This window comes from Octopus sinensis, linkage group LG4 (assembly GCF_006345805.1).
Source record: "Octopus sinensis linkage group LG4, ASM634580v1, whole genome shotgun sequence".
NCBI lineage: Eukaryota > Metazoa > Mollusca > Cephalopoda > Octopoda > Octopodidae > Octopus > Octopus sinensis.
In genome coordinates this window covers 114,114,254-114,139,805 of record NC_043000.1, presented here as the reverse complement: position 1 = coordinate 114,139,805, position 25,552 = coordinate 114,114,254, and the positions used below count along the sequence as shown (strand labels likewise).

The 25,552-nt window shown below is 37.6% G+C and overlaps 1 protein-coding gene and 2 long non-coding RNA genes across 18 annotated transcripts in view; all 3 read left to right on the top strand.

The window, feature by feature from the left end:
- The window catches only part of LOC115210975 (leucine-rich repeat and calponin homology domain-containing protein 4-like), a 303,130-nt gene extending 278,473 nt beyond the window's left edge, over window positions 1-24,657 (top strand). For 15 of the 16 annotated variants that reach the window (XM_036502378.1, XM_036502373.1, XM_036502384.1 and 12 more), the window contains one exon: window positions 1,912-4,118. In XM_036502378.1, coding sequence (XP_036358271.1) covers window positions 1,912-2,091 — 180 coding nt within the window. In that variant the 3' untranslated portion in view covers window positions 2,092-4,118. Of the gene's footprint in view, window positions 1-1,911; window positions 4,119-24,330 lie in introns of those variants that run through there. The other variant, XM_036502375.1, reaches the window with a different exon arrangement.
- LOC118763087 lies at window positions 8,348-12,404 on the top strand. The gene is made up of 3 exons (XR_004998839.1): window positions 8,348-9,949; window positions 11,009-11,013; window positions 12,020-12,404. It is a non-coding gene; the product is annotated as an uncharacterized LOC118763087 (long non-coding RNA).
- LOC118763086 lies at window positions 15,505-17,869 on the top strand. The gene is made up of 2 exons (XR_004998838.1): window positions 15,505-16,258; window positions 16,584-17,869. It is a non-coding gene; the product is annotated as an uncharacterized LOC118763086 (long non-coding RNA).
- Window positions 24,658-25,552: the final 895 nt, after the last annotated feature.

The following is a 25,552-nucleotide window of genomic DNA, read 5'->3' as shown; positions in this document are numbered from 1 at the left end:
ACTGACTCAGTAGTCATCCACTGTAGATGTTGCATTGCTAGTATTCTCGGTGAAGGGGCTCCTGGTTTAACTCTACCTAACCCGAAAGCCGAGTAACCCTGCCACCAACACAAAAACATTTTTACTGAATTCTGTTGCAAAAATTGTGACATATTGCATTTTGCTGAGTTTGTTGTTGTTGCTTAGCCCCTGGTCAGTCCTTGTTAACCAAGCCTTATGGCCAGTGCCATTCCGGCCATAAAAATTTAGGGACAGTAATCCAAGGGTTACATTATCCAGTGTGCCCTTATTTTATAACTGTATGGTTTGATTTGAGGGAAATTTTGTTGTGGTTTCTAGCAAGTTGAGTGTCCATGTAGCAGTTCCCTCATTAGTACAGACACTGTTTAATGTGTCATTGTACTAAATACTAATGTATGCTATATATAAGGAGACTTAGGTGCCTACAAATGTATACTAGTGGTGAATGGTCACCACTATAGAAACTGATTTGGTGTTTAGTGAGTTATTAAGGCATAGTAGTTGCGATCTGTCAGTTACACACACTGATGTGGTGTATAGTAAATACACTGATGTGGTGCATAGTAAATTATATCGCAGTATTAAAGCTATTGATCTGAGGGTATGATCAATGGGTAAGACGATTCTTTATTATTCCAACAATTTCTGTAACTCAAACTGTGCCAACTTATAGATCCGTTTTCTATCAGAATTGGAAATAAAATAATAAATGGCAACATCTGAAGAATACATTGTTTACATTATTTACATTTGACGGATATTTGTCCTCATCTTGTTTGTTGTTAATGTAAATAATGTACATAACTCCTCATCTTAAATATAGAACTTTATTATCTGAAGAATAATTGGGTATCTTGACATACTGCTTCCCACTTCATGTTCCTTAGTTCTGTTGTTAAGGGGTATTTTAGAAGGGGTTCTTCAGTGGAGGTTTACTGCTAGACACACACACGGCCCAGCCATGGGAGTAAAACTTCAAGACATTGGTTTATTTATTGGCAGTTCCATTAATTTACTTCTGACTGCCACTTGGCCCTTATTTAAAAGGGCCAAGTCATTGTTAGTAGAAAGTGATAGGGTTTCCCTTTTTTTTTTTGTCCCTTTCTTTAGTCTTGGAAGTCCCCCATTGATTCCATATTAATATCAGTTACCCCCCTACTCCCATCCACCACCATATCTTACCTATGGCTGCTTTACACTTGATGCTTCAAGACAATTTTACACTAGCTTTTCTTTCTTATTTTTGTATTTTTAAATATATTTTTTTCAGTTGGCTTTACTTTATTTCAATGAAGAACTGTCCCTAAAGTAAAGATGATTCCACTATTAGACAAATAGATTTCTCTCACTAGACACCTCTCCCCACTCTTCCCATCTCCTTAAATTCCTTTGAATTCCTTGTAATCCCTACTTCTGTGACTCTTCAAACATGACTCCCCTCCTCTCACCAATATAGTTAGAAGTGTTGCTTTTCTGGACAGTTCTTCATATTGCCATTCTGTTCAGCGAAATGGCTTGGCAATGCTACCAGTTCTTTCTCAAACACACACACACAGTCTTTCACACCGATTCTTATTCTTACCTGACTGCATTTTGTTCCCTTTCCATCTTCCTTTCTCGCCACCTTTATTTCTTTTTCCTCCTTCTTCTTTATCCCCCACCCAAAAAAACCTTTAGTTTGCTTTCCATTTATTTCCTTATTGATTTGACTTAATAACAATAATAATAATAATAAATAATAATAATAATAATAATCTAATTTGCTGCAAGACTTTGACCGTGTCTCTGCTGTCTCAGTCTGTATGGCATTCCCAGTGATTGCCATCCCCGTGAATGCCATCCTTTAAAGGTCACAGTCACCCAACTTGGAACTTTTGACTTTCATTTCAGGCTCACCTTTGTGCATGCGATGACATAGTGGAGATGTTACGACCTGCACGAGTCGCTTTCACTGTTGAGCAGTTGATGTGCTTTCCTCGACTAACAGCTAAAGACTATCTTGTTACCTACTTCTGTGCAATCATTTTACTTTCCAACTTCCTGCTTCTCTGGATATTTCCACCATCATGAAAAGGAATGCTTTGCATGGTGGACGCTACTACTTACTAACCATTGCTATTCCTTCCCCTCCTAAACAAGAAAAAAAAATAAAACAAGCGTAAGAAGAAGAAACAACAAAAAAACAAAAACAAAGGATATTTTATCCTAACCATAATAATATACTTTCATTATTAAATTGCAATTGATGATGATGATGATGATGATGATGATGATGATGATTATAATGATGGTTCAAAGAATAACATTCAGACCAATGAAAAAGTTTAAAAAGAAAAAGAAAACAAAAACAGAAGAAAACTCTCCAGAAAATGACAATTTTTCTTTTTCCAAACTTTGAAAAAAAAAAAAAAAAAAAGAAAAAAAAGAAACAAAAAAAGAAGAGAAAATGGTAAAAATTGTGAAGACCCTAAAATGGTGGAAACAAGTTATGTGAAGAATGAAGCCATCGTTTCCGTTACGTGGTCAGTGATTGTCCATTTTTCTGTTGTGGTTTACCTTGTGACTTTGTGGACGTGACTTCAACACCAATGATGGACGCTCATTGAGAATGGTTACCCATGACTGAATTCAGTTTTGGTGACCACATTGCGACATAACCCTACATTGCACCGACAGTGGACCAAAAAGATTGGTAGCAGAACAGACATTCTTCCTTGAGGCAGTTTTTCATGGAACCAGTGCCTCTTCTAACCTGACAAAAATCTACACTTCTCTTTCTGTTGCTGCTGCTGCTACTACTACTACTACCACCAATACTACTACCAATATTACTACCACTACTACTACTACTATCATCATCAATGCAAAAACTAAACAAATATTCACCCACCATGATGAGGATGATAATAATGATTATATTAATTCTTGGATGTTGCCGAGTCAGTCATTCGCTCCTATTATTCAACTAACTTTTCCACTGTTGTGTTGCCATGGGGCCAACACTGTGCCATGCCACCACAAGAACATGCGACACCTCCCATGACCCCTAACCCAAGCCCAAACAATCCTTGTTTTGTCCAGCTTTTTTTAATTTTTTTTTTGTTTGTTTGGTTGGTGAAAAAAAGAAAAGAAAAAAAATGAAAAGAAATAAACAGATGAAAACATAAACGGTGATGACTAATTCAGAAGCTGGAAGACGAAACCCCCCACCCCCGCTTTTTTTTTTTATCTCCCTTCTAACCCTAACCACCCCTAATATTGAACATTAACTACAAAAGAAAACAACTCCCTGCTCTCCACAATTAACTTGCTTCATCCTTTTGTTTGTTTCTCCATTAAAAAAAAAAAAACAACCAACCAACCACACACACACACACACACACACACAAATGTGTATTCATGTTTCAATAGACTGCTAACAAAGGGAGAGAACCAGGCTTTTAAAATTTTTTTCCTTTTGGCTGTGATTTTTGGTTTGCCAGCATCAAATGATAATTTTTTTTTTTTGTATCCTCCCTATCTATTTTCTGTCCATCAGTCTTATACTTTCTCTCCTTCTGTCTCTCTCTTTCTCCCTATTTAAGCTTAAGCATCTGCTCTTGCCTGTTGTCTTTTTCTTTCTTTTTCTCCTCTACACAACACCAACCACACACACACACACACATGTTGTTACATAAATAAGGTTAACAGAATTGGATGTAATTTAAGCCAAGATTTTGTTGAGCCAAACATCAGGTCGGCTACATATCAGGGGAACAATGTGTTGACTGAAACCTTGGTTTCGATATGTAATCCCGTTAACTTTCCACAGAAGAAACACACATCACACTCCACATTCCCATCTGAAGAACTGATTGAATCCTTTTATGTTGTTACATCTCAAAATAGACAAAAAATATCACACACACACACGTACAAAATACTTATCTCTACTAAAACTATGGAATGGCATGTATCTTGACCAAATTGAATGCAAAATGTCCTGCTCTGTCCAATCTTCTTTTCAACTAACCTCACTGCTCAACCGGTTCCCAACAATGGATAATAATGCAATTGAGACTGAACTTGTCAATATTTTCAAATTACAAATTTTAAAGGAAAAAAAAGAAAAATTTCAGAAACAGATGGAAACCTCATTAGAGGGGAATTATTTTGTTTTTCAGAAAAGTTTCCTTTATCTCCCTCAGGAATTCATGTAAATGGAAGCAACTAAATTGGTGCAATAACTTATATCCACCCATCTTTCAGAGAAAAAAGCACAAAGAACTTTTACATACTCTCTCGCTTTCTCTCTCTCTCTCACACACACACAAACACATACACACACACTCACTCACACAGATATATAGAACACAGCATGTTTTAGCAATGCAGTTAGAAATTCAATCATCAATAATAGCAGGAGCGAAGATATTGTAATGTTGCCTAAGCAATATTTAATCCTAATATTTCGGGTAAAATGCCCATCTTCACAAAGCTGTTAACATCTTAAGGAACTGAGAGCAGGAAGTTGTGCATCCTTTATGTCGGCATGCTGATTCACGATGAATCATGAAGGATGCAAAACCTTTACCCCACTCATGTTCCCTTAACACCTTCACAAAGGAGCATTTTACCTAAAATATTATACTTAAATATTTCTAAAGCAATATTTCATTATCTTTGTTATCAGTATTTAATGCTTGAACTGTATTGTTGTTGCTACAGCCTTTTTGAAATACACACTTTCCTACATATGCTGCAATACTTCAAGGACACTACAACACTCTTCTATATATATATATTTAAAATTAAATTTGGGTAGAAATTGATATTAATCAATTAAAACCAGTGGCCTAGCATATTTTTTAAAAAATCTGAAGATTAAAAATTTTTTTACATACAAAATTTAGAGGACTGGCCACTAAAAGTGGACAGCCTATACGCTAGATATAGACGCTAAAATCGCCATTTTCCATGAAGAATTTGTTCTCAAGAAAAAACTCAGCAAAAAAAGCAAAATGTAAAAATAAGCAGGTTTTTGCTGAGTTTTTTCTTGAGAGCAAATTCTTCGTGGAAAATGGCGATTTTTACATCTATATCTGGCGTATAGGCTGTCTACTTTTAATGATCAGTCCTCTAAATTTTGTGTATATATATATATATATATTATATATATATATATATATGAGGGCAGTGGATTGGTAGATTCATTGTGTTGAGCAAGGGCAAGATAACTTGCCGTATTTAAGTATGGCCCTTTTTGTTCTGAGTTCCAATCTCACTGAAGTTGAATTTGCCTTTCATTTTTCTGGGCTCGATGTCATTGACTCTCTTTATCCGCACTGGTATCTGAGATACACAGTAAAAAGACAATACGTGTGCATGTATATAATTCTCTGTGTGTCTATTATGTATATGTGTATATATGTCAATGCGTGTGTGTGTGTGTAAATTTTACATTGGAAACTTGGAACATTCCAACCAGAATGAAATAATCCATTTTCTTTTTCGTTTTTCTTTGTATTCTTAGATTTTACTCTTGGCCCTTTTTTAGGACCACATTCTAGCTATTTATTCCTTAACAAAGTAGGTTCCCCCAGTCTTTCTCCTCTTGCCTTCCTCCGGTGATAAACCTTCTCACACAAACTTATAAATTTAATCAGAGAGCTTAGTTTTTGTCTGTTAAACTATCAAATAGCCCCAGACATTAGGAAAATTCTGGAATTTACTGTGTTGTGTTTGAATGGAAATCTTGTATCATTCCAGCAGAGAGGAGTTGCAAATTAATTCAATACTCTACTCCCCTACATGTGCGTGCATCGCACACACACACACTCACACACAAATATAAATAAAAGCATAAATTTCATGTATAGTTCATGCTTTTTCTCATCAGCTGTTAAGAGAAACACTGAGTTTAATGGTCTGTAATTAACAGAACTCTTAATTACTGTGGACTTATTTCTTTGTGTTTATACACAATCCTCTCTCACTGTTTGAGTGTGTGTATATGCACATATATATATATATATATATATATTATATATATATATATATATGTATGTATATATATGTGTGTGTGTGTGTGTGTGTGTGTGTGTGTGTGTATACATACATACATTAAGAGGAGTAATTTACTTGAACTCTCTGTCTTTGTTTCTTCTAATGGAAGAAAACAAAAAAGTTGGTGGAAAATTTCAGATTTACCATTATTATTATTTGGGGAATCTGTGGAGCAACTGTCAAAACAACCAAAGAATTTGCCATTAAGTCCTTTTATGTCTGCCTGTGGATCAATAGACTAAGTACCTGCTTAATACTGGGGTCCGTATGTTAGGTTGTACTTCTTCCCAAGGTTTGTGTAGCTGTTTTCTATTGGAAACAATTTGAGCAAGGTTGTGGTGAGAAGAAAATGTTGAGTGTCTGACTGAATACCTGGTGGTTGTTAGTTCCCATCCTTTACATTTTGAGTTCACTCCCTATCTAGAACTATGTTTTGTCTTTCACTATACTGGGGTACATTAAATAAGTACCAGTTATCTACTGGGACCAGTATCCTTGACTTTAAGCCCTCTGAAGTTTGTGGCATTGTGCCGGATCACATTTTCATCGTTGTTATACTAGTAATGTTTTTGTTTTTTGTTTTTGGCTAAGAAAAAAAAAAAAAAAAGAGGCAATCACTGAAGCTCCCTAAACTATTTCCTTACCATTTTCACTGGTCGAATATTCCCCAGACCAATGCAACAACAATTCTTCCTTCTTTGGTCATTCATGTCTTTTTCAAAAACTCTGAATGTTAATATACATACTTGTGTTTGATTGTGTATGCATGTATTAATACAATATAATGGGCCTATTTGTGTGTGTATATATATATATATATGTATATATGTATGTGTGTATATAATGTTTAATGTAACCTGTGCCTCTCCTCACCCGGCTCAACCAAACATTTTTCTGATTCACCTCATCATTCAATACATGTTACTGAAGTTATCCTGTATTTGAACCGCAAACCTCTCGATTCAGAACTTCACTATTTTCTACAGACTTCCAAGGAAACCTGTTAGCCCTTTTAAATTGTGTGTATGTCTGTATGCATAGATGTATGTATGTATGTGTATGTGTTTGTTTGTATTCTTTTTTGCCTTAAGTTATTGTTTTTCCTTTTCTTTTTTTTTTTCTTAATTAACTATGAGTTCATTAGTGGTTGTCAGTATACTTCTGTTTACTGTTATCCGTACTAATTACATTTAGTGCCTTAGACCATGTCTATAGTAACTCTTCAACATAGCCGGCTTTGAGTAGTGCCTGCTTCTTCTATCCTTTTGATCACTGACACCATTATAATACCACCACCCCTTATATATACAATGTGGTGTGGAGGATGAATACATGGCTATGTAAGGCACACACACCACACACTGTATGTTGTGTTTGTGTGTGTGTATGCATTTAATTAGGTTTCTGGACTAAGTCTCTCTTCTCTGTTCTTCTGGTTTGAGTCTTCATTTGTGATCTTTGTTGGTTTGGGGACAGCAGACTGCAGTGGAACAAAAAAAAAAAACAGTTACATCATTTTATGTTGACTTGTCCCTTCAGCATTGCTTGTCCTTCTCAAAACTCATCATTATTATTACCATTGTTGTTATTATTATTATGGTTATTATTATTATTATTATTAAGGTGAAGGTGGTGAGACTGCTGAATTGGTAGAGCGTTGGTGACACACTTTGCAGTATTTGCTCCAGCTCTTCATATTCTGAGTTCAAATCCTGCTGAGGTTAACTTTCATTCTTTCAGGGTTAGTCAGCCAAAACTAATGGGGTTGTCAGAATTGACTTACACTCTGGCCTTGTGCCTAAATTAGAAACATTGTTGTTGTTATTATTATTATCATTATTATTATTATTATTAGTATTATTATTATTATTATCATTATTATTATTAAGGTGGCCAGCTGGCAGAATCGTTAGCACACTGGACAAAATGCTTAGCGGTATTTTGTCAGTCTCTACATTTTGAGATCAAATTCCACCAGATTCGACTTTGCCTTTCATCCTTTCGGAGTCGATAAATTAAGTACCAGTCAAGAACTGGGGTTGATCTAATCGACTGGTCCCCTCCCCACAAATTTGAGGCCTTGTGTCTCCAGTAGAAAAGGTTATTGTTATTACTAAGTTGGTGAGCTGGGAGGATTGTAAGCATGCTGGACAAAATACTTAGCTGTATTTCATTCGTCACAACATTCTGAGATCAAATCTGCTGAGTTCAACTTTGCTTTTCATCCTTTCAGGGTCGATGTAATTGACTAGTCCCCTCCCCAAAAATTTCAGCCCTTGTGCCTATGGTAGAAAGGATTATCAATGAGGTGGCGAGCTGGCAGTATTATCAGCAAACTGGACAAGAGGTGTAGTGGCATTTTGTCCATGTTTACGTTCTGAGTTCAAATTCTGCCAAAGTCAACTTTGCCTTCCATCCTTTAGAGGTCAGTGAAATAAAAACCATTCGAGTGCTGGGGGTTAAAGTAATCAACCCACCCACCCCGGCCCCCAAATTGATCTTTACTTCTGTATTAGAAGGTTAAGGGTAGATGTAAGTTGTATAAGCAATATACTAGGGTTTCATATTTGGATTTTCAGCAAAGGAATACAAAACTAAAGAAAAGGGAGAGGTTTGAGACGGGAATCAATAGTTTTTGACAGTGTTGTTGTCTTTGGTAAAATATAACCATTGTTGTGGTGGAGATGGGAGTCCAAGAGGTGTGAGTTCAAACCCAGTTAGTGATACTGAAGTGAGTTGTCAGTTAATGGCTGAAACTTGTCCTATTACTTTCTTAAGTGGTCATTAAACAAGTTAAGAACATAAAAGGGAAATTAAGGAGTGGTTTGAGAAAGGGAGAGATTATCCGCTGAATATCTTACCTGGCTGTAAGAGAGAACAGGTAAGAATATGAAAAAAATATGAAACATATAGGAGCTCTGCTGGTTCCAATCCTAGGTTTTCGGTTGTTTGGTCAACTGAAGCAACAGACTCATTGAATTTGCATATGAGTGGCTGAATGTTCCACAGATACATTAATGTAACTGTCAAGGTGACACTGTGTATGACAAGGCTGGACTGTTTCAGCCGTGAATCTTATTACCTGGCTGTGAAAGAACAGGTAAGAATAGAAATAGATGGGCAAAGAATTCTACCTTGTCTAATCTTGGACATAGGCACCAGTAAAACCTTCTTTCTGATGCTGTTGCTCCATGTAGATCTGCCTGGCATCAGACAGTTGAACAGGAACAGAGAATGGAAAACAGTGGCTTTTAAAGCAAGGCTTTGCACATTTGGTGCAGAGTCACAAGTTGGATTCAACAGAGAAGGTAAGGAGAGAGAGAGAGAGATTTGTTGGTTGGATGTGGGTGTCTTTTAGTATGTAGTGGCAACATTGAAGAGTTTTCTTGAAACTTTTCCAACTTGCCACTATTAACGGCCTTTATAATAATAACAATCCTTTCTATTATAGGCTCAAAGCCTGAAATGTTGTGGGTAGGGAACAGTTGATTACATCGACCCCAGTATTCAACTGGTACTTATTTTATCGACCCTAAAATGATGAAAGGCAAAGTCGACCTCAGCAGAATTTGAATGCAGAATGTAAGGATGGACAAAATGCTGCTAAGCATTTTGCCTACATGTCAATGATTCTGCCAGTTCTTCACCTTATTAATAATAATAATAATAATTATTATTATTATTATATTATTATTATTATTGGGAGATAGCTAATCTGATTTCCACCACCTGTCCCCTCCCTCTTCACAGTTTTGTGACCCATATTGTTGATAACAGCTTGTAGTTAAAAACTGTATTGGCTCTAGATTGAAGAATATTCTGGTTATGTTGAATATTAATTGGGAAGCAGGCAGCTGGGATTGAACCTGTGACCAGGAGCTGTGTCATGCATAGGCTATTGCATGAAACAATCCATTAGAATGGTTTATAGTTTAATATCTGGGCAGAAGGCAGTAATATATTCTAAGAGTTACAGGTAATGACATAATCTTGTCAAGCGGTGTGTGACATGATCTGGGGATCAGAATGAGTAACGTGATTGAACAGCATGACAGGTGACACAGAGTGGTGGTGCTGGTGGAGGGTAGTCTTTTGTCATTGTGACACAGCAGTATGAAGTGTGACAAAACCTAGTGACGAGACACAAGAAAAGCCAATGACGAAGTGTGACAAAACCTTGTAGTATGGGGTGTGACATGGACTGTGGCAAGGCCCAGTGATGTGACATTGTGATACAATAAAACCCAGTGACAGACAAAGTGAAACAAAAGCCGGTGGTGTGTGACAAGAGAAAACTTATTGATGTGGAAAGCAGTAAGAAGGTTATTGGTAGGCAAGACAGGTGGCAGTTGGGGTGGGATAAAGTCTATGTGGGTGTCATGGATTTGCCATGTTGCTGGTGAGGAGGAAACATCTTGTGGTGGTATATTTATTGGCTCTTTTCAAATCTTTGGTTTTCATCCTACCAGTGTCACTAAAATGAAATACCAGTCACGTACTGAGATTGAGAAATAAGCTAACCCTCATCCCCATCAAAATTTCAGGCCTTGTGCCTTAATTCAAAATATTTACACACAGGTTCTGGGGCCTGCTTTTGAGATAATATATATGATATGGCAAAAAAAAAAAAAAGGCGGCGAGCTGGCAGAGACGTTAGCACACCGGGCCAAGTGCTTCGCGGTATTTCGTCTGCCGTTACATTCTGAGTTCAAATTCCGCCGAGGTCAACTTTGCCTTTCATCCTTTCGGGGTCAATAAATAAAGTACCAGTTACGCACTGGGATCAATGTAATCGACTTAATCCTTTTGTCTGTCCTTGTTTGTCCCCTCTATGAATAGCCCCTTGTGAGCAATAAAGAAATATATATGATATGACTATGTGGGGTTAAGGGTAGAGGAAATGGTATTTTGACAATTGTTGGGTTAAAATGGCATGGAATAGGTGAAGTGGAAGTTGGATTGTTAGGATAAGTTTATTGAAATTTAGTATTAAATGGTATGGTTCAGTGTTGTTGATGTCTATAGTACCCTGCTTTGATTAAACACCCATGTGATGAAATGTCGTGTATCTGCGTGTGTGTCTATGTACATTCAATTCCATATTGGTTACCTTCCCTTACCTTTGGCGTATGCTGAAACCTTTGAATGTTGTGCTCCAGCTTGGTCACATTCCATTAAGTAAAACAAGTAAGCGATATATAAACTCTATCATGTGTATTGAGTACTCTTTCTCATTTGTACATTAGATGAGTGTGTGTTTAATACATATATATATCCAAATGTTGGGCATGTGGATATCAGGTGTAGGGGAGCAATATTTTCTATATTTAAGATATCATCCAGTAACTCCCATGGACACACACACACGCACACACACATCCATACACACATACATTCAGTGATGTTATTTTGTAATTCCAGTGAGTCTGAAGTTGATGAATAAATCCACCAAGAAGAGAGCTGTCAGATAGAAAGCCTTGTGGTATTGGTTCCAAACCTCTGGTCTCTGCGTTCAAATCCAGCCGATGTCAACTTTCTCTTTCATTCTTCTGGTGGTGGAGGGGTTCATAGAGAAAAAAGAAAGTATCTCTGGATTGTTGGAAGAGTAAGAACATCAAACTGGATGTCTTTCAAGGATTGATTCTAGCCATTTGTGTTCTGGGTTCAAATATCAGCTTAGCCTACTTGGGTAAAAGTCTCTGTTTGGCACCACCACTCAATCGCTCGGTTTGGCACCACTACTTGGCAACACTGTCGCTCAGTTTGGAACCACCACTGTCTGGTCTGTGGGTACCTTTAGTGGGGTCTACTTGCAAGTACTTGGACCTGGTATCCAGCTTGATAATACCGTTTTCCCTACCTCTACCACTCCCACTTATAACAAAAGTTATTATTATTATTTTTAATTTGGGGGGGGGGGTCTCTGTAAAGTTTGATAATTTTTTGATAGTAGTTTCAATATGCGAATTCTTTGGTAGTTGTCTCGGCACCAAGTACCACCAAATCTCAGACAATTCACCATCTCAAATGAAATGGTAGTTTGGTTTTTTGTTTTGTTCTACTTTGGTTTTACACCCTTACCTGTGTCCAGTTTGAGCCAATCAGTTATCATCATCATTTCTCTGCTTTTCCATGCTAGTATGGATTGCATGAGTCCCTTATTGTCCTTTCTATCCCTTTTATGAATTTCCAACATTTTGAGATGAATCTTCACTGCTTGAACCCATGTCTTCCTTAGTTTCTCTTTCACTCTTTCTTTCTACAAAGACCTGCCACTGTTTACACCACCTATCATTATCTATCTATCTATCTATCTATCTATCTATCTATCTATCTATCTACCTGTCTGTCTGTCTGTCTGTCTGTCTGTATCTATCTATCTATCTATCTAACTATCTGTCTCTATCTATCTATCTATATCTATCTGTCTATCTATATCTATCTGTCTATCTATATCTATCTATCTATATATATATATACATACATACACACCATACACATGAATGCAGTCAGATAAACTGCACCTTCCACCTGTCAACACATAATTGGTTCACTGTCTACTTGAAAAGACATCATTGTCAGGCCAGCAGTGTAACATGAAACTGAAAATGTTTCATTTTCCTAAGTTGTTAGTGTGGATTTGAAACATATCAGACTCCATTGAGTCATCTCATCTTGGTGTCAAATAATATGTATACCAGTGATATACTGGTGTCATGGGTTTCATCCCAATTCATCATTTAGTTTAACACTATCTCCTGGCTCTTGAGTGTCTTTGTTGGAGTCCACTCTGTTGCCATCTCCATCTACCAAATATTCTGGTTATGTTGAATATTGATTGGGAAGCAGGCAGCTGGGATTGAACCTGTGACCAGGAGCTGTGTCATGCATAGGCTATTGCATGAAACAATCCACTCGCAAACTTTTGGTTGGCTCAAGGCTTCTTGCCCAAAATGGCATACAGTTCTATATTTAAGAGATGAGAAATTATGTACATAATTTACATTTGACGGATATTTGACCTCATCTTGTTTGTTGTTAACAGAACATTTCGACTGATATACCTTCATCAAGTGTCTTGATGAAATTTCGAACCTGGGTTCACATTCTTAAGGTATTTTTCGATGTTGTTATTATTACTATTATTATTATTATTATTCAGGTCACTGCCTGGAATCGAACTCAGAATCTTGGGGTTAGTAGCCTGTGCTCTTAACCACTACACCCTATACCCATGGGCATATGGTGTAGTGGTTAAATTTCAAAATTACCCCAAGTCACCTGATGAAGGCTGGGGGGTATATCAGCCAAAGCATTGTGTTAACAACAAACAAGATGAGGACAAATATGATTATTATTTATTCAAGTCACTGACTGGGATTGTACCTGGAATCTTGGGATTAGTAGCCTGTGCTCTTAACCACTACACTATATGCTCATGGGCAGTTATGGAGCAAATTTTAGGGCTTATAAACCTATTATTTTTGTAATAAAGGGTTGGGTTTGAAATTCCACCAGAACACCTGATTAAGGCTGGAGAGTACATCAGCCGAAACGTTGTGGTAAAAACAAACAAGGTGGGGGACACCTATCTGTACATAATTCCTCATCTCTAAAATATAGAACAGTGTAGTTGGACATGTTTTGTGAGGGCAAAATTGAAATATATATAATGAAATTTATCTGGGTTTACAAGTTATGGTTGGGTAAATCTGAAATATATTTGGGATAATCCAATAGGTTTTGTTTGGATAAAACTGAAGTATATCTGGGATAAAGTCATATTTAATGTGAGGGTTAAATCGAAAGGTTTAATGGGCAGTGTGTCTGTAAAAAGCAGTTGCTATTTGCCATGTCATTTCAAACTATTTTTGTTTAGTCAAAAGCAGAGAGTGGGTTGGTGGGTGAAGTGGAGGTAACGGGGGAGAATTGTTTCATCTATTTTTCATTTTCTTTTCATTGCTCAAGAAACCAGTTTTGGGTTTTGTCTGGGTGGGGGAATTAAAAAAAGAAAACCATGTAACTTTTTGTAGGTTGATTTCTTGGTGAAGCTGAGAATCATAGGTCTGTGTGTAGGAGAAATAGTAGTTTGGTGGCTTATATCCCTTGCTGAATTTCATTACGGGGCAGAGGGGTCTTGAAATATCAAAATAAAGGACACAATAATCATGGCTTTAACACATTTTGATAATGTATTTGTTGAACTTGGGTTGAATAACATATCTACATGTCTGTCTGTCTATATATCTAGATCTGTCTATCTATTTATCTGTATATATCTATCTATCTGTCTGTCTGTCTCTCTATCTATCTATCTATCTATCTATCTATCTATCTATCTATCTATCTATCTATCTATCTATCTATCTATCTACCTATCTACCTATCTATCTACCTACCTACCTACCTATCTATCTACCTACCTATCTCTCTCTCTCTCTTCTCTCTCTCTCTCTATCTATCTATCTATCTCTCTTTGCTTGTCTGTGTGTGTGTATGTGTTAGTGTTTACATCTGCGCTCACTTATATAAAAGTCCCCAGCATTCAAACACTGTTGTTGGTACTTCTCTGTCTTATAATAAAACATCTGGTTGCTTTGTGCCTTTGAAGTTATGTGAACTAAGAGATCCCTTACTTGGAAAACAAGTAAGGGGGAACATTTGGAAGGGCATCCAGCTATAAAACAAATGGTTCAACCTTTTCACCTTGGAGCATGCTATTTTGTATAAGTTAGGCAATCTAACCAGCAGAGTTATGTACCTTACCTAGGGGCCCTAAATCTGTGGCTCTCGAACAGAGGTTCTCAACATGGACAGTACCACCCTGAAGGGAGTGCTGGACCTGTTGAAGGGACGATCAGGCTCTAAGGGGCCCTGAGATGACATAATTACTATACTTAATTGTACCTCTTGTAGTAATTATATTATACATGATAAACCTAGTAATGATTATTAAAATAAAATGAGAAGGAAATGGTGCGGCCATTTCTAGCGGGTGTAGAATCTACACAATAGCTCGACTTGATATAGAAAATTTGGCAAGATCTCATCGGACACAGGGAAGTCATTCACTTCCAATGTTTAAAGTAAATTTACAGCTTTTCTGGTTCTGTAGTACAAATGCCTTGTTTTCGTAAGTTTAGAATTAAAATCTTCCACCAAACCTTAGTCACAATTTATGTTCCTAACACTAGCTTAATAATAACTAAGTTATTTTACTAAATTCTGTGTTTTATTCAAAATTAATTGAAAGAAACACAGCGCATCTCAAAATAAATACAGTAATGAAAGGGTTAAAATATATAATAGAGAAACAATTCTTAACCCTTTCGATACCAACCTAGCTGAAACTACCTCTGGCTCTGTAGTACAAATGTCTTATTTTCATAAGTTTTGAATTAAAATCTTCCACCAAACCTTAGTTGCAATTTATGCTTCTAACACTAGCTTAATAATAACCAAGTTATTTTACTAAATTCTTTGTTATATTTGAAGTAATTGAAAAAAACACAGAACATCTCAAAATAGATATAGTAATGAAAGGGTTAAAGTATATAATAGAGGAACAATTCTTAAGAGCCATGATTCTAGAAGTAAGGATTGATTTTTGTCAGTGTGCGTGTGGTCAGTTTGTGCAGTACCTTTAAAACTACAGTCATTCTAAGAAATATCTGTCCAGCCTGGCATCTACCAAACAGCTCTATCACATTGAATGTGTTTGAGATATTTTTTATTTATCTCTTAGAGGAAGAAATCCAGAACCCATTACCCCATTCTGAGTCTTGAGGGGCCATATGGGTGACATTATAATGGGGCGTGGTTTATGGTTACCTCCTCCCAAAGACAATAACAATCCTTCTGAGAGGATTCTGCACAGTTTTCTTCTATGATACAGGTTTGGTTGTTTGACTCATTAACTCTGATCATTGGAGACTTAATTGAGTTTGTTCTGTTACAAGTATTCAGTCATCTGGTGTCCTGTCTGCCTTTCGCAAGACACACAGTGTCCTTTTCTTCCCCTTCTCATGACAGTGTTTCCCTCTTCCTCTCAGGACACAGTGTCCCTTTCTTTCTCCCAGGACACAATGTCTCCTGTCTTCCTCTCAGGACATAATGTCTCTCTCTCCTTCTCCCAGGACACAATGTCTCCTACCTTCCTCCCAGGACACAATGTCTCCTATCTCCCTCTCAGGTCACAATGTCTCTTTCCTTCTCCCAGGATACAATGTTTCTTTCCTTCTCCTAGGTCACATGTCTCTTTCCTTCTCCCAGGTCACATGTCTCTTTCCTTCTCCCAGGACACAATGTCTCCTGTCTTCCTCTCAGGACATAATGTCTCTCTCTCCTTCTCCCAGGACACAATGTCTCCTACCTTCCTCCCAGGACACAATGTCTCCTATCTCCCTCTCAGGTCACAATGTCTCTTTCCTTCTCCCAGGATACAATGTTTCTTTCCTTCTCCTAGGTCACATGTCTCTTTCCTTCTCCCAGGTCACATGTCTCTTTCCTTCTCCCAGGACACAGTGTCTCCTATTTTTCATCTAGGACACAATGTCTCCTATCTTCCCCCCAGGACACAATGTCTCCTATCTCCCTCCCAGGACACGATGCCTCTCTTTCCTTCTCACAGCTCTTTCAGTCTTCCCCACATTCTTCTTCTTCCTCTGAGATGCAAGTTCACTTCCTCTCAAACGTTTGGCTGATATTTCTAACAGGAACTTCCTGAAGACTTTTGTCTAAACAAAATTCACAAATCTCCCTTTCCATTTCTGAACTTCAAATGGCAATGAAGAGGGATTGAACCCTAGACTACATATTCAAGCATTTCCATTCTCTCCTTCTTATTTGTGCCGTATATATATCAAAGACATTGATTTATGTATCTTAAATATACTTTTGTTCATATCAAACATGTTTAAATGAAGAGAGAGCTGAGGATTCTCTCCAGTTTCTATTCTAAGTTTCTTGTTTATTGTTCAGAGTAGCAACAAAGCCATGTCAAGGCTTCAAATAAACTGCACTACACATCTCTCTTGCTTTCTCTCTATCTGTCTGTCTCTCTCTCTCTTGCTCTCTCACCCTCTCTCGGTCTCTTGCTCTCTCTCTCTCTCTCACACACACACACACACACACACACACACAGTTACTAAATTTAAACATTTGCTTTTTTTACGGGTGGCTCAGCTGGAGCATTTTAATAATTTGTTGCCAAATTTAATTTGATTTAGTTTTATAAATTTCATTTTGCTGTGATGCGTACAACTTTGTGTGTGTTTGTGCCTGTGAATGTGTGTGAGTGCACGTGTGTGCGTCTGTGTGTATGTACACTTTTCTGTTCTTCTGATAAACATGCTTTAGTAATTTTTACGTCATTTCTTCCTTTCTCTTCACAAATGTCTAGAGATACGTGTGTGTGTGTGTTTTGCAGGCCAGGCTGACTGGTTAACAAGTTTACTTTTGCAAATATGGGGTTTTCAGTTTTGAATCTCGTGGTTTCGTATTTTGAGAAAGTATCTTCTATATCATAGCTCCAGCTCAGCCCAAAGTTTGTGAATGAAATGGGATTGGAGGGGGGATACTGTTCTGAATCTCTTCAACTGGGCTGTTCATGTTCTTTAGTGGCAGACTCAATATCCGTGTCACAGTCTAACCCTTCCATTACCACCTCATAATCGGGTGTTCCCTAGTGTGGCAGTAACCCCTGTGTTATAGTTTCATAATGCCTTTCCCTCTACTGTCTCGGGGTTTCTATGAAAAAATCAGGGGTCACTTAATAATCCCAATAATGGGAAACCCAAGTTTGTAGAACAAGAATCCAGTTTAGAAAAATTGAATTTACTTTTTATTGAATGGTCCCTCTTTCATTGGAAAACTAACATTTGTATGTGTGTATGTGTGTGTGTCTAACACACCACACACACACACATGCAAACATACAAAGATTTTCTGCATTATAGAACCTCCTCCTTGGGTTGATAGAATAAAGTACCAGTGAAATGCTGGGGTTGCCTAAAATCTTTTCCTGTTGCTTTCAGTAACATAGGGTATGCTCCCTGTCCCCTTCTTCTGGCGTGTACCCACTAGAGAGGACGTAACTGACAGTTTATCCCTACAAACTATATCACAACACAGTATTTTGCTCTCTCTCAGTGTTAGGCAAGGGAGGAACCCACTTTATCATCCCTGTGATTATTGCTATTTAACTCTGGGTCAGCCCCTACAAACAAAGGCTTTTTATAGTGATGACCGTTCCAAATTTTGGTGCTGTCTAGGACTGCATTATCTTATGTATTCTTCGCCTTTTTTAGGCATTTAGGTGTGATTTGAGAGTGAGTTGGCTGCTATATCTTGCAGGCTGAGTAACTATGTAGAGGCTACTTTGTTTATCCGTGTAGTTTTTGGTGTTGGATGGCAAGCAGGGTATTATTCGGGTACCATTGTGTATAGTGCATAGCGACATTACATCATGGTACCGTAATAGCAGTAGAGGCATGTGGTTGAGTGGTAAGGGTGTCGGACTCATGGTTGTATGATTGTGGTTTCAATTCCTGGACCGGATGATGTTATGTTCTTGAGCAAAACACTTCATTTCATGTTTGCTCCCTTCCACTCTGCTGGTAAGAAAGAGTAATCCTGCAACAGACTGGCATCCCATCTGGAAAGAAATATATATGTGTATGTATGTATATATATATATATATATATAAGTTCAGCAAAATTTAGATTCAGATGAATATGGTATTTTAGTTAAAGGCACCATAATTTTGTATGGTATTATCCATATAAATCAAATCGGGTGATTATAATCAAAATAAGCAACAAGGATATCTAAGGTAGTGTAGTACAATCGTTTCATGCTACTTCATTTTATTAAACACTGTGAAATAAGTATAAAAATGTGCATTGTTCGTTTAATTAAAAAATTCTATATGTGGCTGAAGATTGCTCGAGATTTTAAAACTGATGTAATACTTACAGTGTTTAATAAAATGAAATAGCGTGAAATGATTGTACTACACTACCTTAGATATCCTTGTTGCTTATTTTGATATATATATGTATGTATGTATATATATGCCTGGAAACTGGTCCTCTGCTCCTTACAGAGTAATGTGGGCTAACCATGGTGTAATGGTTGTTGCAGGGTGTAATTCCATTACTAGTTACTTCAGCCGGCTGTGTGTGAGAAGAGAGAATGCTAATAGATACTACTCCAAATAGTGATATTTAACTGCGGGTCAGCCCTGATCCAGCTGACCTATGATCAAAGACATTCCAACCGTGACCATCCTGTCTTTCATTTAGACATAGTTTACCTAGGACTACATTATTGTAATGTGTCCGTCCTCCTTTTTTCAAAGACTGTAATGCGTGACTTGAGAGAAATTTAGTTGCTATTTTTAGCAGATTGAATTACCTTCCCCCTACACCCTCCGCCAATACTGGCAATGGTGGTGGTGGTGGTGGGGTCTAATATTTGTACAAAACTAAAAGATACCAAAAAAAGGTCCATGTTTTCCACTCTTGGTTGTCTGTCTGTAATAATGTCACCCACAGTCCCGTGTCTCTGTCCTCAGAATCTTGTGTAAATTAAAACTTTTTTGATAAAAACTAATCCACAACTTTACCTTTCTCTCTTTGTCTTTTTCTTTTCTTTTTTTTTTGTTGTTATTACATGTTTGTTTTATTTTTGCTTTAATTATGAAATGTCTGCATCAAAGAGGATCGGGATGAGTTGTTAACCTGCAGGACTAAATGCTGTGTAGTATTTAATTCAGTTCTTTACTGCATAGGGAGGGAGGGGTGAAGCCCATCCCTCCATCACATGTATGGCTGGTTGCATTGAATTTTGAGTTCACCAGTGGGAGATAATTGCATGCTACCTCTGCCAGTAAAACCAGATCCTGTGATTTTCGCCTTCCTTGGCCTTATCAATGATAGACATTCATGGTTAGACATAGCAATGATTTTTCCTTCACAATACACATATTGAATCCCACTGTCTATTCAGACACTAGTACTGTGATTAGCTAGTGGACTCATTAAAAACTAATTAATAACAACAGAAACAGTGTTAATGCCAAAAGGTAATATTTATCCCCTCTTAAAAGTGGATCTTGTGTTAGAACACAATATACTGCATTAGTATCCCGAGGGAACATCATGGTAACTGTTTGAGTGTTTTGTGTTCTGAGACGTCCACTTTTAAGTGGGAATTAATATTACGTGTATGTGCATGTGTGTGTACATGTGTGTGTCCTTGTCTTGACATCACACTGGTTGTAAGCATCACCATCATATAAGTGGTGTCTCATTTCCTCTTATTCCATAAAGATGAACAAAAGGTGAGGCATTGGGTGGGGGTGGGAGGCAAAAGATGTTTAATTATGGCTATCCTGGTGGCAAGTTGACCTACTGCGCCATCGCTAAACAACAGGCCTCCCCAGTATTTCCACTGTGGTTGCCTCCATCATTACCTCCAGACTTAGTAGCAATAATGATGAGGAGGAACGCAGTTGCAAGGGTTGACTGGTTCTGCAAATGTAGAAAGAGACTCAGCATGACTGGAAATGAAAAGGTGACAAAAATAAGAGGAGAAACCAGAAGAGTCTCGTTTGAATGGAGGTCGGGTAAGCTGGTGTAGAGGCAATGGGGCATAGCAACCAAGATGGGAATGGTTTATTTTGGGGAATAGTAAGGTTTGTTGTATGCCAAATTGGTGACTTAACTGGAAACAAACTTGTAACGAACCTTCATCACTTGCATCATGTGACTAACACAGGACAATGGAGATTAGATTACTTGTTGAAGGCAAGCTGAGGTTTCATCTCTATTTTGTTGTATTTAGGATGACAGACATAGGTGATGGTCGGTAGATGTGCTAATAGAAATAAGGTCCTGGTGCATAAGGGTCATAGCTGTTTTAGTGCTGGGGCTTGAGGGATAATTCTGGGAGTTCATAAATTACTCTGGTTGGGGATAGGTTTGGAATTCCTTTCTAAATGTCAGGAAAAGCATGAAAGCATCTTCCTGATTGAACTACCAAGTGGCCCCTTACCCTGTTGTTTGTTGCATGAACATCTAGTTTCACATGTGGCAGTAGTATGAGGACGTGCTGCAACAGTGTGACGCTGCATCCAGCATTTGTCGGTGAGTCCCTGCTCCTGGTGGATGGTGCCTTTGCACTACTCGAGCAACAAACCCTTCAAGCCATGAGTCTGTTTGGGTTGTTGTTGGTGAGGGTTTTACGTGGTCAGAGTGCAGATCCTACTTCAACATTTTTTAGTCTTTTACAACATAACAGAGACATTTTGTGGTGATACTGTCCACTTAAAGGCTTGAAGATCAATTTTGCTGTCAACCACACCAACACCACCATCAATAACAACTGTAGCAGTAGAAATGACCCCCTTCCTCCCCCACCAATCTAGAAGCAACAACAGAAATCAAAACTACACCTGAAAACAAAAAAAAAAGTGAGGAATTATTCCAGCAGCCTTGATAGAAGTCCTCACTCTGCAAGCTGTGACTTGACCATTGTGAAATCTTGTCATTATTATTCTTGGAGTAAAGAAGAGAAGAGAGAAGCAAAAAAGAGGCTGAAAGTTTGAAGATTTGGTAGAACAGCCGAGTACCTGTTAGCTATTTACATAACCCCACCACTTCTGACAGTTAAACCTGCAACATCAACAACAGGTAAACATATTAATACTGCAGCCACTTCGGCAAAAACATCAAAGGAAATAACAAAAACAACAGCACACAAGAAACATCATTTTTATTGTTGTAAATATAAAATAACAGTGAACTTGATGTAACTGGACAAAACAAAATGTAAAGAGAATGCTCAGAGGAGCTCTTGTTAATAAAACACCTCCAACTGATCATCTGCTGTTGATTACAATTTTTATGTGATTTGGGAATTTTTGAAAAGTTGACTAAAACCTTCTGGAGGGGCTTTTGAAGCCTCCAACTCTGAGAAACTCAGATTAGTGTCCCCTGTGTCTAAGGTAAGTGGTCTCTCTAATTCCTTTCTTTCAACCAACATGGCCATATTCAGAGTGCATTGTATAATTGCAGAATGGCCTGGCATTGGTTTGGAAGCAGAGTAACCGGCCTCATCATCATCATCATCATTTAACGTCTGCTTTCCATGGGTTGGACGATTTGACTGAGGTCTGGCGAACCTAACGCCAACCACTCCGAGAGTGGAGTGGGTACTTTTATGTGCCACCGGCATGAGAGCCAGTTTGGTGGTACTGGCAATGGTCATGCCCAAATGGTGCTTTATATGTGCCACCTGCACAGGAGCCAGTCCAGCGGCACTGGCAACGACCTCGCTTGAATGTTTCACGTGTCACTAGCACAAGTGCTAGTAAGGCGACGCGGTAACGATCACGCTCAACCTGGTCACAATCAGTGAAACCAGGATGTTCAGGATGCATACACTTATGTAGTTTTGGTGATTATAAGATGTCCACATCTTTTTGTTACTAAATTTGAGCAGCAAGCTGGGAATATTGTTTGAGAAAGGTTTAGAACTTAAATTAAGTGGACCTTGTTTGGCTCAGATGGTAAGTCAGTGATGCTAAGCATAAACAAGGGAGAAGGGAATGCCTTCAAACTAGTAGCAGTTATGCTAGATATTTTAAGGTGTGTTGAAAATCATCATTTTGGGGTCTTGTGGTTTGTGCAAGCACAGTTGTTTGGTTAAGAAGCTTGCCTCTCAACCAAATGATCTCAGGTTCAGTTCCACTGTGTGGTATCTTGGGTCTGTGTCTTCTATTAAAGCCTCTGGTGGCCCAAAGTTTTGTGAATGAATTTAGTAGTTGGAAACTGAAAGAAGCCCATTGTGTGTGTGTATGTATGTATTATATATGTATATTGCATGGTGATTGTAGTCACAAAAGCTGTGTCATGTTTGTAGTCTTCAATAGAAAGATATCTGGGTTGAGGGAGGGAAAATGTTGCCCTGCTTGGAAACTACTGAGGGTTGGCAACAGGTAGAGCATCCAACTTGTAAAAAAAAATCTCCTTCAACAAATTTCATCTGATATTCCAGCATGGAAAAATGTATGTCACAACAACAATAGCAATAATGAAGCTGGCTGCATAAATATATTTGAACCACAAACTAAATAGTTATTTTTATTTAGTTTTGACCCCTCTTTGTTGTGAATTGTGATTTAACCCCAGGTCAGCACTGAATCAACAGATTTATGAGCAAAATTGTTCCAGCGGTGACCATTCTGTTTTATATTGTTTTGTTTCATACTTCTTGTATCCAGTGTACTTTTCTGTGTAATTTTAGGCCCCTCTTTTTTTTAAGACTCCCTCACTTAACCCTTTCGTTACCAACCCAGCTGAAACTGGCTCTGGTTCTGAATACAAATGTCTCGTTTTCATAAGTTTAGAATTAAAATCTTCCACCAAACCTTAGTCACAATTTATGTTCCTAAAATTAGCTGAATGATAACCAAGTTATTTTACTAAATTCTTTGTTATATTTAAAATTAGTTGAGAGAGACACAGAGCACCTCAAAATAAATGAAAGGGTTAAATAATGTTAACACATTCATGTAGATCTACTTTTAAACTACTTCTCCTCTGTATATCGAATATATATCGTCATCTTGTTTCAACCCTTTCGTTACCAACCTGGCTGAATCCGCCTCTAGCACTGTAGTACAAATGTGCTGTTTTCAAAAGTTTTGAATTAAAATCTTCCACCAAACCTTAGTCACAATTTATGATCCTAACACTAGCTTAATGATAACTAAGTTATTTTACTAAATTCTTTGTTATATTTAAGATTAATTGAAAAGCACAGAGCATCTCAACAGAAATACAGTAATGAAAGGGTTAAGCTGTTGGTTAATGGTCCCAGAGGTGCCATCATGTGTAGAGCTGACCAGGTCCACCAGTGTCCCTACCCTTTACTGGCTGTCCCATGCTGTCAGAACAATCCAGTTTATTCTTTTATTGGTTTCAGTCATTTGGCTGTGGCCAAGCTGGGGCACCACCTTTCCTGCGTATTCCTCACCTTTAGATTTCATTTGTTTCCCTATTAGCTTATCATGTCTGTCACAAACACATTATTTTCTTTGCATTTAAGCAAAGATGCATGGGTCATTTTTCTTTGATTTAAAAAAAAAAAAATAATAGTAACCACAATAATTTAGGTGGTGTTTTTTGGAAACATCATTGCTGTTCTGTTTTCTTAAATAGCTCTAACCATATTCTCATTTTTCTCTCTTTTTGCAGGGGCGTATGTGTTCGGCCCATGACATCTTGGAGGAGAAAGGACTTGCCAAAGTCGCTCTGACCGTCTCATCTTTGGTAGCGTCCACCGGCAGTACAAAGCAGGCTGTAGTATGACAAGTTGACCAGTTGTTAGGAGAAATTTTCTCTTTCTTACTTATTATGCTACTGTTATTTACGGCCTCCGAAAATATGGGATTACCTGTTTACCCTGACTGGCATTAGGGGTCACCGCCATATATACATATATGTATGTACATATATAGTTACATTATATATATTATAGGTAATATATATGTACCTGTATATATTATGTAAAATATTTGAACATATATATACTTTATATATGTATGTATATGTGTTTGTATGTATGTGTGTGTGTGTGTGTGTATGTGTACATACACACGTGTGTGCATACATGCATACAAGCATACACATATTCTCTACAAGTGACACATTGCACCCTTAATTATGGTCCCTCTACCTGTTCTATAAAGGTAAGGGATACTTGCCCTTGATTCTCATGGATCTAACCCCTGTCCCCTAATCTAACAGGAAGTCTCATTTGTGTTGCCTTTTATAACAATAGGACTCCTCTCTCTCTCTTTCTCTCTCTATTCATCTGTTTGTCCGTAACACCCGTCAGTTGCGGTGGTCATGGTGGATACTCGATGCCACCCACCATCCAAATTGTCACCCATCAGTTTTACATATTTTTCATTATTTTTAATTTTTTTTTACATTTCATTTATTTTTATTTCATTTTTATTTCTATTTTAAAAGAATTTTTGTTTTAATTTAAATGTTTCTATCAAATCGATAGAAAGTCACTTTATATTATAATTATAATTATTATTATTATTATTATTGTCAGTTGATCAGTCTGTAAACAATCCTTAATAGAGTTAAACTGCTTTTTGTGCCAAACACACAGAGACTGTAGATCAGTTTGTATTCGACGTTCTTCTGTTGCTACTGCTGATTGTTGTTATTATTATTATTATTATTATTATTATTATTATTATTATTGAGGTGGCAAGCTGGCAGAATCGTTAGCACACCCGGCAAAATGCTTAGCGGTATTTCGTCTGCCTCTACGTTCTGAGTTCAAATCCCTTTCATCAAATTGCTTTGCCTTTCATCTTTTGGGGGTTGATAAATTAAGTACCAGTTGCGTACTGGAGTCGATGCAGTCGGCTATCCCCGTCCCCAAATATCCGGCCTT